Genomic DNA, 17,586 nt, shown 5'->3' with positions numbered 1-17,586 from the left:
ATGATTATGAGCTTGGCGTGCATCTCGAAAGGTGTTGTTGGCTCATTTTGTTCTTAAAGATCTCATTTCTATAGACAGAAACGAAAGAGCAGGTGTGCAATGGTTCTGGAAATGAGAATTTTAGCTTAGTAAGTAGGTAACAATCCCCTCTCATATTCACAGCTATATTCACAGACAAAGACGCAGCAGAGTTGAAATTATTCCTGACTGCTGTAGGAAGCGTCGTCACAGAAAGTCTGAGAGATTATTGCATTAAACAGTCATAGTTACTGAACTATGAGGTCAAAAGGGTTGAAATAACATAAAAGGACCCACTGTGTCCAAATACTTTCCCTTATAAAAGGAAAGCTGTATGAGTACTATTCATCACAAATGTACTGATCTTTTTTCTTTGCTTTTTTCTTTACTTTGTGCGCATGCGTGTTTGTGTACATACATGCTTGTGCCATGGGATGTGTGTGCAAGCCTAAGGATCTTTCCTTTACCACGTGGGTTCTGGGGATTGAACTCAGGTCATCAGACTTGGAAGCAAGTGCCTTTGCCCACTTGGCCACCCTTCGTTTTCTGTTTGTTTGTTTAGACAGGGTCTTCAACTCAGCCCTGGCTGAACTCACCATCTCTATGTAGCACAGAATGGCTTTGACTACTCTTCCTGCCCCAGCCTCATAAATGTAGGGATCCCAAGTATGTGCCACCACACCCAGTCACCAAACATTATTTTATTTATTTTTACTGCACTTTATTTTATTGTGACAGGATCTCTAGTAGCCCAGGCCAGCCTTGAATATATTATATAGCCAAGATAACCTCGAACTCCTGATCCTCTTACTTCTAATACCTAAGTCCAGGGATTCAGGTATGCACTGTCCCCAACACTGGCTTGTCAGTACCTAAGTGTAGGGGACTTAACAATATGAAAATCAAACAAAAAAGAATGCTGTTTGTGAGGTTTGCCTGCTCTCAGAGTTGGTCTGCCACACTCAGACCCTGGCAGCTTTCAAGCCCACTTCCCTGCGTGCGTGCTTTCCTCCCCATACAGCAACAGAACTGATCAGTCAGGCAGACAGGCAGAGGACCTCAGGAGTCTTCTCAGAGGAACACTCAAGTCAGCTGCAAGCACATCTGATACGAAAGCACTGTTAGTAACAACAATCCTATATACTGCGTGCCTACTATGCACCAGCACTGCTGGAAATGCTTCAGTTATGCAAACATGCTTCCTTCCCACAACTGTGACTCTACTGAGTAAAACAATACTCTTTGTTCCAAGTACAGACTATGAGAGAAAGTTGAACAACATACTTGGCTCCATCTGGGCAGACTCTGACCCCATATGTAACTTTAATAATGCACCTAATGTAAAGGTTTGACTAGAGAGGGGAGAGGTGATGTTAGGTAGACTAGTTAAAGAGGTCTTGTAACCATTCTGGGAGAGGTGATGTTAGCTAGACTAGTTATAGAGGTCTTGTAACCATTCTGGGAGAAGTGATGTTAGCTAGACTAGTTATAGAGGTCTTGTAACCATTCTGGGAGAGGTGATGTTAGCTAGACTAGTTATAGAGGTCTTGTAACCATTCTGGGAGAGGATAATTTAGCAGTTATCTCAGAAGCTGAAGTAGACATTTTTTAATGTAGCAAAATTGGACTTTATCAAGAAAAGGTTTCAAAAATAGACTTATGCAGGAAAGGGGGGAAGGAAAAAGACTTACCTAAGTGAACTATACTATATATCCTAGAGTAGCCTGACCTTCCAGAGAGAGCTGCCCGACTAAATATTCTGACTCCTTGGATCAGTTATTTCTCTAATGTATTCATTCAAACTCTGTAGGTCTGGATGGATGGGTTGGTTAGACATCTGGATAAGAGATCAATAGGGAAACAAGGAAACACTAATGTAAGATCTCTTCCTTACACTTGGTAGATGGCTGGTCTCACTCACTGCTCAGTGTCTCGAGTGACATTTAATACCCATCTGTGCCTCTCTTCCTTCCCAGCCGGTCCGTCCAGCCACGCAGAACCATACGTGTTGCTTTATGTAACGGCTGTGAGCAAGCCCAGAAGAAATAAATGAGTGGAAAGGAAAGGAGGGTTGCTGTCTTCATCCTCATGGTTTGGGAATAGCTTCTCAAGGCCTTTGTCCTAAACCCGCACTTCTCCCTTGGTGGTCTGGCTATAAGGCATAGCACCCTGTGGCAAACCACTGGACTGCTGGAGTGGAGGCTATTAGTCATCCATAAGAGAAGGAGCCTTTTATTTAATTTGCAAATGCATGCCCTATTTGGGCTACCTCAACCAAAACTAAACATTATACTGGAACGGTATCTAGTAGGATTCCTATGTGCATGTTCATTATCATCCACAAATACAGCCTCAAGAAACATTAGCTCTGAGCAAAGCCAAAAAGTACTGAGGTATCAAATAAGAATATTTTGAGGACTAAAAAAAAATCTTGATTCTAATTCAGTTGCTAAATGAATTGAAGACAGAGAATTCTACTGTCTTCCAAAGCAAGTCCTGAGACTTTTTTTTTAGGTATATTTATATTTATTTCATGAGTATGGGTGTTTTGTCTACATACATGTTCAAAGCTTTTAAAAGTAAGATCTGTCTAGATTATATGAAAATAAGTAATGTGGGCTGTCCTTCCATATATGCTTTGCTTTTCCTGGTTGATGAATAAAGCTGTTTGGGCCAGTGGTTTAGCAGAGTAAAGCCAAGCAGGAAATCAGAACACAAATATAGAAGAGAGTAGGCAGAGTCAGGGAGATGCCATGTAGCCACTGAAGGAGACAGACACCAGATGGAACCTTACCTGTTCCACAGCCAAACGGCAATACACAGATGAATAGAAATGGGTTAATTTAAGATGTAAGAGTTATTTAATAGTTTCTGTGTGATTGTTTTAGGTCTGGGAAGCCAGGAAATAACTGAGCAGCCTCCATCTACAAGTAAGTGTCTATTATTTTCTGGAAACAGCTATGTAACTGAATGAGCAGTGTCTCGCTCCATGGCGGCTGCCTTTGCATTATTATATCATAAGAGCTCATCTGGAGACCATGCCCCTTTCACTGTCTACACTGAGTTCTTTCTGGAACGTCTTCTTCAGGATTATGGTCCTGTCAGTTTCTTTGGATCTAGTTGAATCTCAAATTGCAAAACCTATCATTTTGATTCTTCCCAAAGGCTCTTATGCATGTTGGTTGACTACCAAAAACATTTACTATGACTAATGTATGTGGCTTATCATTTCTATTAACATGAAAACAATCAAAAGGTATTTTAGGGACTTATGCATGACATCAGCAATTATTTCAAGTATAAACTGGTTCATATATGGCAAGGGTAAGAGTTTAAATGCTCGTAAAATACAACTGTAAAAGAAGAAATTTTATGAGACTAAGCACATTTTAACTTCATTTTAAATATGCGAGTTTGGCTTGGCCTTGTGTTTTCTATGAACCATGAGCTGACTCAGTTACAGAAAGAAGAGCAGCCCGTACCAAGTGCAAGGTGAAGGGCAGAAGCCTAGGACATGCACTGTGATATCAAGCTTTTCTGCCTACAGCAGTTACAAAGTTTGTATATTTGGTTTTGTACAGAAATATTAAAGGGGCTATTTAGTTGTGAAATATTTCAAACCTGCTCATGCTTACTGACGGTAAGTGGTAAGTAAAGCCTAGGAAAGCTCTGGGACCAGTCTGTATGACTGTGGAAGCTCCCTTACATTAGCATCCTGGCAGGGAAGATCTACTGCTCTGGGTATTCATTCATGGGTTCAAAGCCTTGAGCTAGGCTGAGAAGTGATGTTCGTTTTAGCTTAAACCAACTGACTGAGGTGCTCCCAGGAGAAAGTGAAATGAGTCGGGCAGGAGGTGGGAGAGGGAGACACTCAGATCCGGGCAGGCAGGAAAAACAAGTGGCGTGGGCTGGCATCTGTGACTTACCTGCGCCGCAGATCCTCCGCCACCGCGGCCCGGCAGCTGAACAAATAAGCTCGGAGTGATTTCAGCTGTTGCCGCAGCCGCACCACCGTGGCCAGCGGCTCTGCGTGGAGGTACAGCATGGGATTCTCCTGCTGGATGTCGATCAGCGGCTCTTCATACACATACTCCAGAAACTCCTTGGCCTGCTTGGACACCTGCAAAACAAACGCTGGTCGTCAGTGCTGGTGAATCCCCCAGTTTTCCATAGCTGCCTGCTCTGCCCGGGAACGCACCTTGGTGGCAAGGCAGTAGCGTTTCTGCACACGTCTAAGTGAAGAGCAGCTTCTCTTTTGACCTTACAGAAGCTCAGCTGGGAAATGTGGAAGGAATTCATTAACTCAGCTCAATTGTGCTGGTAATTACATGAGCCCATCCCTGAGAGTGCACAGAACTACACAGATCCAGCACGCCTGTGTCATGGTTCTGTTTCATTTGGTTTTATAAACCCTACTGCAGTGACCTAAGATGTGACCACAGGAGAAAACTAGTTGAAAGGTACTTAAATATATGTTCAGTTTCCTGTGAATCTCTAATCATTTCAAGCAAGGTGGGAAAAGAACTCATAGTTCTTAAAAACTACATAAATATATGTGCATGTATATATAGTCTGTGATACTTTAAAAAAGCATTTTCTTAAAACAGAAGAACTACACACATTGTGAAATACTAAAACAAAGAAATTGGTGTTCTCATAAAAAGAAAAAAAAGGAGGGTGAATAAAAATTATGAGGAAACCAAACTGCTAAACAGAAATGGCCCAAGGAGATGAGGCTCTTAGAGGAATCCCCGTGAGTGTGGGCAGACTGCTGCCAATACATCCATCCCACCCTTTAATCCTTGAATGATTTTTAAAACAGCATTGTTCTAAGTAGAGGTAAAGAGTGCACTGGAAATACAGTGGAGCGGAGAGAGAGAATTAACTAATGTGCACACTGTCACATGTGTGCAGTGGAGAGAGAGACATAACTAATGTGCACACTGTCACATGTGTGCAGTGGAGAGAGAGACATAACTAATGTTGCACACTGTCACATGTGGGTAACTGGACTCTCCAAACCAGTCTGCTGACACTCGGGTGGGAACTGCCTGGTGATACACAGAGTAGGCTGAGCCTCTGCTCATGGAAGTTAACCCTCTCCAGAAGCAAGGCTAGGACTGAGCACTAAAATAAGCAACTCTGTCCATTAAAAAGAGAACTGACAGTTCATTAGGCTTTCCAGTTCACAGCAGCAGCTCACTACTGAAGAAGGAGAATTCAAGGGGATTTTTAGTCCAAATGTTAAAGACTCAAAACAAAATCCACATGCAGTCTGCCATCAGTAGAGCCATGGGGCTCATGGAAGGCTTAAAGCAGAGGACTCAGCTCTCCTGGGGAACAGGAGCTGGGGGCCTGGGGAAGCACGTTGCACCGGATCTAGCTCTGGAATTACAGGTGGAAACGCAGACGGACAGAGCAGACAGGGAAGCACAAGGAGGAGACAACACAAAATCACCAGGTCCCCAGTGTACAATATGGAAGTGTGATTCCCAGACGTGAGGCTGTAAAACACTAATTAAAAATATGCTACTTACACACAAACACGAAGTTCAGCATCACCACCTTCTTAAAGTGGAAAGCTCACAACTAAGTTTATATTTCTTACAGGGCTAGAAAAGTGCACTACGTGTGTGTGTGTGTGTGTGTGTGTGTGTGTGTGTGTTTCTAAATGATTATTTATAAGATATACAGTCTGACCCCATGAGATCCTGCAGATAGTGGCAAAGTTAAAGGATCTTAATAGACTGAAAATCCAGGTTACAAAACAGCCCCCAGAATCAGTCAAGAGCTTTAACTGCTTTACCAGGTCAGGAACAACAAGGTACCAGAGTGTAAGGGCCTCCACTCTCAGCTGTGAGGCAAAGACAGCACAGCAGGCCAGGCCTTCAATAACAACAGGGCAGCCCCGCCTGCCCTCAGGCACCTCCCAGCCCCAGCTCCATGCAGAAAGACAAAACTGAGTTGTTTCTGAATTACAGGTTGTATTGACTGTGTTTAAATATCTGCGGCACTTAAATATCATCAAATGAGGAAAATGCCTGACAGTGTTCAGGGAAGTGAAGTACAATTCACTTGAAACTGCTGCTAGAAAATGATGTATTGTACAATTCAATTAGTCTTTCTGGGTGTGGAGAAGACTGTTTATACCGAGCCAGGGCCCCGCTGTGTCAGGTTAACAAAGCTACCTTTTAGTAGGAGCAGAAGGACAAGGGGCACTGGACAGTCTCCAGGCTTTAGGATTCTCTCTTCAGGTGCTACTTAGGTCCAAAAGCAAAAGCGAGGAAATCTCTTATAGAGACAGTAAAAGCAGGGGATGAACAGGACAGCAGCTACTGATAGCAGTGCTCATAAACTGAAATGACAAAAGAAGAGAAACAGAGCTGGCTTCCGAGCCGTCCACGGAGCTGCCTCCCGGTTATTAACTGGCCTTCCTCCCACGGAGGGCATCTGACAGTGGCTGCCTGGCTGTGTGAACACATCTCCGCGGCTGCAGCCATTTTTGGCGACAAGGCAGAGCTTATGGTCTAGGTCTTCAGAGTCCAGATTCCATTGATTCCACTCCATTCACAAAAACTGGTGAGGTAGATTTTAGGAAAATTTGCAATTTGGCATGAAATAAATGCTAGTTTTGCAAAACAGAGCTTTATAATTAATCCCTTTATGATTTCTTGAGCTTTCAAAGTTTTCCTCCCTATATTAGCAAGATGATTTAACACTCAAGCTCCACTATCATTAAAAAGCATTTTTAAAAAGAAAGACTTTGAAATGAATTTTAGCCTAAGGAAGAAAGTATGCTCTTGCTAACCTACAGAAGAAGCCAATGGCATTCTCAGGTGAAAGTTCTTTCCTGTTAGTCTAAACATGACACAAATCACATGGTAACGCCAGACATGTCCCAACACATAGCTGAGCTACTATCCTTCAGGCAAACCAAATTATGAAAAGCAGAAATGCCAAAGTGATGTGGGACGTCAGATGATGTGGGAAGGCCTTCTATATATGTGTTGCTCTTATTGGTAAAGGAATAAAGGATTTTTTTTTGGACTATGGCAGGGCAGAGAATAACTAGGCTGGAAGAGACATAGAGAGAGTAGCCAGAGTCAAGGAGATGCCATGGAGATGCCGAAGGAACTCCTGGTAAGCCACAGCCTCGAAGCGAAACACAGAAAAAAAGAAATGGGCTAATTAAAGATGTAAGAGTTAGCTAGGAAGATGTCTGAGCTACTGGCCAAACAGTGTTGGAATATATTTATAGTTTCTGTGTGATTATCTGGATGAAAGAGCACTCTCCACCTACAAAATAATACCCACACATTTGGGGCTAGCACACATGGCCGCCACCCACTTCAGGTGTGGATGCCCGCCCGCTCGAGGTTAAGAGGAAAGTAGCTGAGAGCATACCAGCAGCTCCCCACTCCCGCCTGGGCCACTGGCCTGAGCAGGTCTGCTAGGTGTGCACAGGCAGGAGAACAGAAGAGTCTCACTGCTATACACAGAGACATTCCCAGGCGGCATGACATGCTGCATGGCAGATTTAGCTTTTACTCAGACAAAAAATAATAAGGTTTCTGTGCTGCATGGTGCTCCCAAGAGTTGAGGTGGCTCCCACCCAGCGGTCCTGGAGCTGGCAGTAAGTATACTTCTGCCATGTTGAAGGCTGAGAGAGCCAGGTGGAGCCAGACACAAAACCAAAGCTTTAATCCTAGCCATATCGCTAAGCAGATTAAAGACTTGTGCTCAGAAAAAGATATACAGTGAAGACAGATTCAGATAACAAAAAAAAAACCTCTAAATTGTTTACAGTGTGTTTCAAAAATGTACATAGGCTTGGGAGAGAGAAGAAAAAAAATATAGACAGGTATAAAAAAAACCCATAGCTTTAAAAATAAAACAGAGTCTTTAAAGAGATTGTAAAAGTAATATAAAAAAGTACAGACAGACACAGATTAAAGGAGTAAAAGCAGTAAAGAAATAAGCCATGTAAAGATGGAAAATATGCAGAGAGTCTGGATTATGTATATTTTTGGGTTTTATTTGTTTTTTTTTTTTTTTAATTGCAGAAAGACATTTGATTTTGGGGGCTGCTAAGTTGAACCAACATAAAGGTATCTTGACTTCAAAATTTAGGTCTAAGGATATGTTGCTTTGGAAAAGAGGTTTCGCTTTTGTTTCCACAGAAGATGAGAACCTGTGGATTCCTTCCAGGCTAATGTGATTTGATAGAACAAGAGCCCCAGAAAGATATCCGTGAACCCTAAAAAATACTTTGCCCAACAAACAGCAGGAAGCAGTATGGAGAAAACAACGCCCAAATCCCCAAAATGATTGTATGTAAATGTTTGTTTTCATTTAACAAGGGCTATGATATAGAAATGAATACTTTACATTGGTACAGACTTTTGTCTATTGATACAAATTTAAGGTCGATTTGTAATACTGTGTATGTGTATTTCTGTTATTGTTTAAGGTATTGTGATTGTGCAGCTCATTTAATAAGGTAATGTATAATTAAGAAATATAGATTAATAGGTAGTCATTTATAATAGTCAAACTTGTAGTCATATTAGTTAGGTTTTCTAGATGTACAGAGATATATTTAGATGGATAGGTTTTCTTCAAATCTTTCAAAGACCTACAGAATATGGCATTTAAAAGGTTTTGAGACTTCTTAACAGTGAAACACGTCTTCTTCCAGCAGCACCAATTACTTCAGAGAGGTTGATGGGCATTGAAGAAACTTGTTATGGAATTTGCCTTCAATGTAACAAGGCTAGCCATTTGGGCAAGAAACTGCTCTTGCCTGAACTGTTTGATGATATGCTGTGTGAGCTGGACATGCAAGAACCACAGAAAATGACTGCTGAACTTGCCAAAAGGTGAGACAATCCTTCAGAGTTCCTGCTTCATGAAAGAGTCTGCCAGACACTCTGCAGGACACAGAAGAAAGCAATGATAAACTTTGCCATTACAAGGCAGAACAGATCTTCAAATTTCCTGCTTCACTGAAAATCTGCCAGACATTATGTCCTGTAGGCTGAAGACAGGTGCCCCAATGTTACCAAAGAACTTTGGGTGACTGTACAGACAGCAAGATGTCACTGTCAATTCTAGAACTTTGGAAATTGCTTACAATGCACTTCCTGTTTACTTAGGTAATATATCCTTCTGGGGTCCTTGATGAGTTGAATACTAGATAGTTATAATTATAGTTTTTCCTTAGTTATGATAAAAGATAAATTAGATATGAAATTTTCCAGAACAAAAGATTAAATATTATAAGAGTAATTCTTGCTTGATATCTGTTTTGTTATATGTAATTTTACTATGTTAAAGTTAAAACCTTACTTTTTATTTAGATAGAAAAGGGGAGATGATGTGGGATGTTTTTCTGTATCTGTGTTTCTCTTATTGCTTAATGAATAAAGCTGCTTTGGCCTTTGTCAGGGGAGAATATAGCCAGCCTGGAAAAGATACAGAGCAAGTAGGAGGAGTCAAGGATACGCCATGTAGCTGCCCAAGGAGACAGATACTGGAACCTCACCTGGTAAGCCACAGCCTCATGACAATATACAGAATAAGAGAAATGAGTTAATTCTTAGATATAAAAGTTAGCTAGAAAAACTCCTGGACTATTGGTCAAACAGTACTGTAATTAATATAGTTTCTATGTGATTATTTGGGTCTGAATGGCAGGTAAATGAAAGAACAGTTTCTGCCAACACCAAAGTGCTTCTAAAAATTTTTATTCATTATTATTATGTAAATGTGTGTGTGTATGACTGCCAGGGTGTGTCAACATTTACACACCATGTTTTGCCCGTGAAGGTCAGAGGACAACTTTCAGAACTGGATTCTCTCCTTTCAATGTTGGTTCTGGGGCTTATACTACGTACTAGCCTAGACTAGCCTAAAGCACTGGGATTAGAGATATACACCACTATGCCAGAGGAACTCCATGCCAAACTGTGCTTGTGTTTCAATGTGTGAGTTGATTCTCTCTTCATAGCACTGCAGTCTATACGAATTATGAGGGAAGAAGCGCAGTTAGAACATATCTCCTCCTCACAGTGAGGAGAACACTGACGTTAGTTCTAAACCAATGATGACCAAGTCTGTGGTTACACACACACATTTACAAATGAGCAATGTGATCTGAACACTAAGTGCAATCATTGGAGAAGTGAGCACAGCACGTGTTTTGTCTGCACAATCCTGGAGAGGTTTCTGGAATAGTGTTCTGGCATGTTCACACACAGAACAGCGCTGGGTAAGGAAGTGGTGGGCAGAGGGGATAAACGGTGAACACAGATGCAATGTGAAATGGAGCAGTGGGGACTAGGGCTCCGCTATTGCTGCAGGAGGAGGAGGCTGAAAAAAAAAAACACAGGAGGACATGATTTTAGTAGAACAAGTCCGTTTTTCTAAACCTGTGTTCCCCCAGTTACCAGTCCCACAAAAGAGATTTTTTTTCAAGTGTTGGGAACAAAAACAGGCTGCATAGTACTTTCCTTTCTCATATTCAAACTCTGAGATACTTGAGAGTAAAGAAAATCTGCTTAGGTTGGGTTAGAATGTAGCTTAGTAGTGATGACAAGGAGGAGGAAGAGAATGGGAGGAAGGGGAGGGAGGGAAAGAGGATCACTGTGGAATATTTCTTTACACTGTGATTGGTTTAATAAAGACGCTGAATGGCCAACAGTGGGCAGGATAATGTCAGAAGGAGACCCACACAGAGAACGCTGGGAAGAAGAAGGGTCGAGTCAGAGGAGCAGCGAGCAGACGCAGAGAGAAGCTGGACAAAGCCTAGTGGCAAAGGGAAGATAAAAGTATGGGGTCATTGGAAACGTACGAGTTAGCAGGTAACAACCTGCGCTATCAGCTGAGCATTGGTAAGTAATATTAAACCTCTGTGTGGTTACTGGGGAGCAGCCTGAGGGACACAAACTTCCACCTACAAATGGCACCCACACATTCGGCACCTACATCCACATAAAACCTGAGAGCTTGGGAAAGGCTCTAGATCACCTGTTTATCCTATCTACTTCTCAAATCTATTTGAGTATAGACAGGACAGTTTTGTTTATTCCAGCCCTGCCGAGGGCAGAAAAATGGGAGAAAGGCTAATCTATGCCCATTCCTCAACTGGAAGCAGAACATCCCCCTCTACCTTCGCTGTCCCTTCTTACTGAGCTGGAAACTTATTAGCTCTTTCTGATCCTCACCAAGATGGTCTGGTGGTGGCCTTCCAACAGAGCCCACTAACATGTTCACAGAGTCTACTTTGAAAAACAGTGAATTAACCCATTTCATGGTTTAAACAAGTCCAGGGACCCCAAATAGCTTATTTACGGTACAGCCAGGACTCAGAACTCTGGACACCTTGCTCTGTGTCCAGGGGTCTGCAGTCAGAGTCACTTTGTTTTGAAGAAGTCTGTCACAACTATCTGCTCACTGCTCCCTGCCCCTCCCCCATCCTTCTTTCCTGTGGGAAGACAGGAAGGCTGAAGACAGAGAGACTAGAAGGCACAGAGGCAGCACAGCATGCAGGCTTACATGGGGCTCTTACATGACTGACTCCAAATCAATGATGAGCAGCAGAAATATTTCATTTCCAAAGTCATTTTTGCATTTATGTATTTGTTTAATATCTTGCCCCCTCCACTGAAATAAAAGTATTCAGGAGGGCAGGAATTACATTCCCTTTGAGCTACTTCAGACACACTGTGAACAGCTTGATTTTATTTCTAAGTTCATAACACATCTACAGTCAGTAATGAACAAAGGGGGAGGCAGCTGGCGGCAAGAGAGCTGGCGCTGGGTGCCTCTCGGGATGGAGAGACAGGCTTGAGTAACACGGAAAACCCCTAGCTAAGAGGAATGTGAATATTCAGGCCAGGACACACAAGCTATGGGGAAATGGTAAGAAAGTTGAGTATTTTGGTTGTGTCTGACCAGTTTGAATGGGGGCAGGGAGGTACTTTTAAAGACAATTTCATTAGAAAATGGCTACAGAATTTAAGGAAAGGGTTTAACTCCTTCTCAGTCATGGAGCCCAGTTGAGTTTGTAGCACAGACACCAGAAATGGATGCAGTTTTGCTCGTGGAAGTAATTAGGATTACTAATACTCCAGAGGGCAGCCAGGAAATGCTTGAGATGACAGTTTCATTCTGTTCTGCAAACCCATTTTTTTCAATGGGTAGCCAAGCAGTCACGTACTGCTAAGAGCAATAGGCAGATCTAACAGAATGATGTCTGGATTGAGAAACTGATAGTTCTAAATTGATCCTCACAATTAGAAGCATTAAGTTAATTCCTGGTATCTGAGCAAAGACAGACAGATGCTGGACTAAATGGAATACAGTTCCTCACTGCCAGTGACAGATGATCCAGATAACATCAGCTGGCTGTGTTCCTACACTAAAGCTGTCCCTGGTCCACTGAGAATGTGGGAAGCAGAGGTCTGATCCCACGTGCAGCATGGATGGAGTGAGTGTCCCTGATAAACATCTTCATTGACCTCAGAGCAGACCACAACATGGCCCATCTTACAGAAAGATCCGAGGCTTCAGTACCAGCTAGAATGGTGGTTTCTGAAGTCTTCAAAGCTCACTGTGAACAGTCATGCCTGCCCTGGCCACTTGCTGGCAGTGCCTCCTTTTGCTTTTGCTCCACTGACTGATGTGTATTCTGCTGGCAGGTGTCATCGGCCCCAGCTCTCAGCAGACCACGGGGCTGGGGCTATCTCACTCAGTCACTTGGTGTTAGATGTCAAAGTTCTACTCCAAGCATAGTAATCTAAAGTGAATTCAACCAGTCTGCCTCCCTAAATATGTTTTTATCTCATACACACAAATATTTATAGTCTATATTGGGAGTGTCAAGTACAAGATCACAAGGAGTTCATGATAACTGTCTAGGAAGGGAAGGAAGGAATTAGGGGAGAAATAAGGTCCAAATCGGATTTTAGGATTTGCTAGGTCTGGATGAGAGCAAGAGAACTCAAGAGATGTGAAAAAGACTGGCAGGACAGGGATCAGAAGGGTAGAAAGGATTTTAATGAAGAGACGAGTGGGGGATGGATGTGGATGAAGAAGCCAGAAAGGTGGACAGGGGTTAGAGCTCACAGGAGAACCAACTGTACCTACTCTGTAGACAACACGGGGAAGTCTGGGGCTAGAGATCACAGGAGAACTAACTGTACCTACTCTACAGACAACACGGGGAAGTCTGGGGCTAGAGATCACAACAGGAACCAACTGTACCTACTCTGCAGACTACATGGGGAAGTCTGGGGCTAGAGATCACAGGAGAACTAACTGTACCTACTCTACAGACAACACGGGGAAGTCTGGGGCTAGAGATCACAACAGGAACCAACTGTACCTACTCTGCAGACTACATGGGGAAGTCTGGGGCTAGAGATCACAGGAGAACTAACTGTACCTACTCTACAGACAACACGGGGAAGTCTGGGGCTAGAGATCACAACAGGAACCAACTGTACCTACTCTGCAGACTACATGGGGAAGTCTGGGGCTAGAGATCACAATGGGAACCAACTGTACCTACTCTGTAGACAACACGGGGAAGTCTGGGACTAGAGATCACAATGGGAACCAACTGTACCTACTCTGTAGACAACACAGGGAAGTCTGGGACTAGAGATCACAGGAGAACCAACTGTACCTACTCTGCAGACTACACGGGGAAGTCTGGGGCTAGAGATCACAATGGGAACCAACTGTACCTACTCTGTAGACAACATGGGGAAGTCTGGGACTAGAGATCACAACAGGAACTAACTGTACCTACTCTGTAGACAACACGGGGAAGTCTGCCCTAACTGAGCACTTACATTGCATTGACACTGTGCTAGGGGCTTATGTGACTAATTTAAGAAAACAGCAGCCTTATTGCCTAAGTGCTATTATTATCTCTATTATAAGATAAAAAAAATTAAAAAAACTAAGCTAAAGACTGAATAAGAAATTCATCTGAGGTAACACTGGGACCCAGGGAAGTGAGCAGCGAAGGCAAGAGGCTGTTAGAAGGCTGCCGACTCCTGCCGTGTGATGGCTGCTGAGGCCATGAGTGTAGTAGGGCTGGGAGCGTGACCTCATGCTACAATTAAATCTTGGTTCTTGTGTGGCCAGGACATATGCAGCAGAGGGAATAATCAGGACGCCACCTATGTCTGGCAGTGGAGATCTTTTCCCATTCAGTAGGCTGCGTTTTATCTTGTTGACTATCCACATGACTATGAATATCTGCATCTGTAACTGTAGGGAGCACACACTTGGTGTGTTGAGTTTGAGGCGCCCAAGGGATAGGCTTCACTTTCACTCAGCAGCCCCTCCTGCTTCCCAACTGTGTGCCATGGGCTGTGCTAAGCCACACCTCCTGAGCCCTCCGTTACAGAGAAAACATGCAACCAGCAATCAATTCCATAAATGCGGTGTGATGAGGACAATAACTCGCATCCAATAATTACTTATCACACCATTTCCTATATTTCCGGTTGTGAGCCTGGTCTTTAAAGGCTAAGCCATTTCTCTAGCCCTTATCACACCATTTCTGGTGCTTTTCTTCTGAAACTTAAAAATTTAATTATGTATTTGTATGTATATGTAAGAATGAAATTTCTGCAAAGTCAAGGACATGGTCAACAAGATAAAATGGCAGCCTGCTGAATGGGAAAAGATCTTCACCAACCCACATTGGACAGAAGACTGATCTCCAAAATATACAAAGAACTCAAGAAATTGGTCATCAAAAGAACAAATAATCCAATAAAAAATGGACTGCAGACCTAAACAGAGAACTCTCAACAGATGAATTTAAAATGGCTGAAAGACACTTAAGGAAATGCTCAACCTCCTTGGCCATCAGAGAAATGCAAATCAAAACAACTCTGAGATTCCATCTTATACCTCCTGTAAGAATGGCCAAAATCAAAAACACTGATGCCAACTTATGCTGGAGAGGATGTGTGTGTGTGTGGGGGGGGGGGTAAAGGGAACACTCCTGCATTGCGGGTGGGAATGTAAGCTGGTACCTTTGGATGTCAGTGTGGCGATTTCTCAGAAAATTAGGAAACAACCTTCCTCAAGATCCAGCAATACCATTTTTGGGTATATACCTAAAGGATGCTCAATCGTACCACAAGGACATGTGTTCAACCATGTTCATAGTAGTATTGTTTGTATCAGCCAGAACCTGGAAAAAAAATCTAGATGCCCTGAACTCAAGAATGGACAAATAAAATGTGCTACATTTACTCAGCGGTAAAAAACAACTTCTTGAAATTTGCAGGCAAATAAATGGATCTAGAAAAAAAACCATATTGGGTGAAGAAACTCAGACCCAGAAAGACAAATACAATATGTACTCACTCATAAGTGGATATAGACATAAAGCAAAGTATAACCAGCCTACACAGTCCACAACCCCAGAGAAGCCAGGAAACCAGGAGGACCCTAAGAGAGACATACATGGATCTCCCTGGGAAGAAGAAAAAGGCAAGATCTCCTGAGTAAATTGGGAGCATGGTGTTCATGGGAGAGGGTAGAATGGGACAGGGGAGGTAGGGAGGGGAGCGGAGAAAAATGTACAGCTCAATAAAAAAAAATGTGTACATGTGAGTGTAGGTGCCTGGGGAGTCCAGAAAAGGGTGTCACATCCCCTGGAGCTAGAGTTACAGGCAGTTGTAAAGTTGTCTGACTCGGGTGCTGGGAACTGAACTCAGGTCCTCTACAAGAACAGTGTATGCTCTTAACCACTGAGTCATCTATCCAGCGCTCAAACCAGAGGACAGAATCCCTGAGAGTTCAAACCACCAACTTTCTTTCCTAAGCTCCTCCATACAACTGTCAACTATGAGCGTGTGAGTTACCAAAAGCATAGCACTTATTTGGCATGCACGGAGGGCTGGCACCATGCTACTTGCTTTACATATTTTAGCCATTCAGCCAGTGGACAACTCTTTTGAGGTAATATTGTCCTCATCTTATAAACAAGAAAACTAAAACACCCAGAGTCTAAGTAACTCACCCAGGTCACACATCAGCAAGCAATAAAGTCAAGATCTGAACCAAGGCAGGCTGGGCTCATCTTATATATTAGAAAACTTAGCCTCGGGAAGTTCAAGGAATATGCCTCCCACTAAGCAAACACACAAGAAGGGGCTGAGGTATGCTTTGGACGGATGTCTAACTAACACAACCCGCCAGAGCTGGTAAAAGCATAATGGGGAAAGGAAGAGCAGAGGAGACAACAGGGCAGAGGAATAACGCTTCTGTCAGAGGAGGGCAGTGAGGACTATGAGAAACCTGCGGGTGAGTTGACTGAATTATTTTCTAATCATCCACTTTTCCCTATTAGCAGGAGGGAGTTTCCAGAGTAACCCACATGGAAACTTAACCCCTGTAAGATCACAGATATTGAAACCAAAAAGGGCTCCCAGGAGCTTCCAATACCTCTCAGACTCCTTTTCTCACTCCACAGTTCAACCCTGGCCAAGTCCTCTGCCTTCGACAGGATGCCGTTCTTACTCTCTCACCTTCATTATTCCAGCCTTTCCCTCTCTCCTGGGGAGCTCACAGCAGCATAAAAAAGCCACGCTGTTATCTTTTTTCCATGAAAACAAAAGTCAAACCTAATCTGACCCCGCTTCCCTTTGCTATCCCCTAGCTGTCTCTTCCCTTTGAGCGAGCCTTCGCCTACTCTTGTCATCTTTCTCCCAGTTCTATGCTGCGCCCTCTCCACTCAGACCTCAGCTCCTGCCTCTCCATTCAGAGTGCTCTCATTAGGGTCACTAATTACCTCCACATGACTAGAGCCAATGGTCAGTACTCAGGGCTCATCTGATTTGACCTATCAGCATCTGTCACAGTTCATCGGGTAACATTTTCTTCACATGGCTTTTCACCAGCCTGGGCTCCTTCTACCTCACTGCTCGCTCATTCTGGTCCCCTGACGCTCTTTGTTGCCCCTCTTCTCTCTACACTCTTATGCTGGGATGATCCAACATGTCTTGAGCCTTCCTCTTCCCCTGTTGACTTGCACGTCAACAGCTGACAAATGTGCTATTCACACTCCTTGGACGTCTCTCTTGTCTGATGGTCATTACTGCGCAAAGTTCTTAGCATATTCCAGCATTTCTCATCTGCTCCCATTCTCTAATACACAAGAGTTCTCCTGAGAGATCTGAGGATGACTAACTGCACTGTTCCTTCTGTGGGCTTCTCCCGGGATTCCAGCTCAAGGTCTAAACGTGCTTGAATCAGAGCACTATATCATCACAAGCAACACTTTGGGTCACATATGCCTTCTCCAGAGATCACAGGTATGCTCATGTAGAATCTCAATTTCCCCATTTTCTAATAAAAATCCTGAGAGACCTCCCACCATATAGAATTCTCTTAGCATCTATAGTTAATTTCCAAGGTCCATAGGTAAAAACTTATACTTGATAGACATATAGATCAAAAAATATACATATATTTTCAAATTAATAAGAAACACAATAAAAAAAGCTTTAAAAATAGTGAGATGTGTAAGACATT

General features: G+C 43.0%; 1 protein-coding gene across 4 annotated transcripts in view; it reads right to left on the bottom strand.

Moving 5' to 3' along the window:
• Plekhm3 (pleckstrin homology domain containing M3) overlaps positions 1-17,586 on the bottom strand; it is a 156,274-nt gene that overhangs the window by 73,387 nt on the left and 65,301 nt on the right. For all 4 annotated transcript variants that reach the window (XM_050154250.1, XM_050154247.1, XM_050154248.1 and 1 more), the window contains one exon: positions 3,945-4,138. In XM_050154250.1, coding sequence (XP_050010207.1) covers positions 3,945-4,138 — 194 coding nt within the window. The remainder of the gene's footprint in view (positions 1-3,944; positions 4,139-17,586) is intronic.

The sequence above is a fragment of the Alexandromys fortis genome, unplaced genomic scaffold (genome assembly GCF_014885135.2).
Source record: "Alexandromys fortis isolate MF-2015 unplaced genomic scaffold, M_Fortis_MF-2015_v1.1 scaffold_40, whole genome shotgun sequence".
NCBI classification, from domain to species: domain Eukaryota; kingdom Metazoa; phylum Chordata; class Mammalia; order Rodentia; family Cricetidae; genus Alexandromys; species Alexandromys fortis.
Note: the sequence above shows the minus strand (reverse complement) of the source record. Positions and strands in the feature narration are given on the sequence as shown.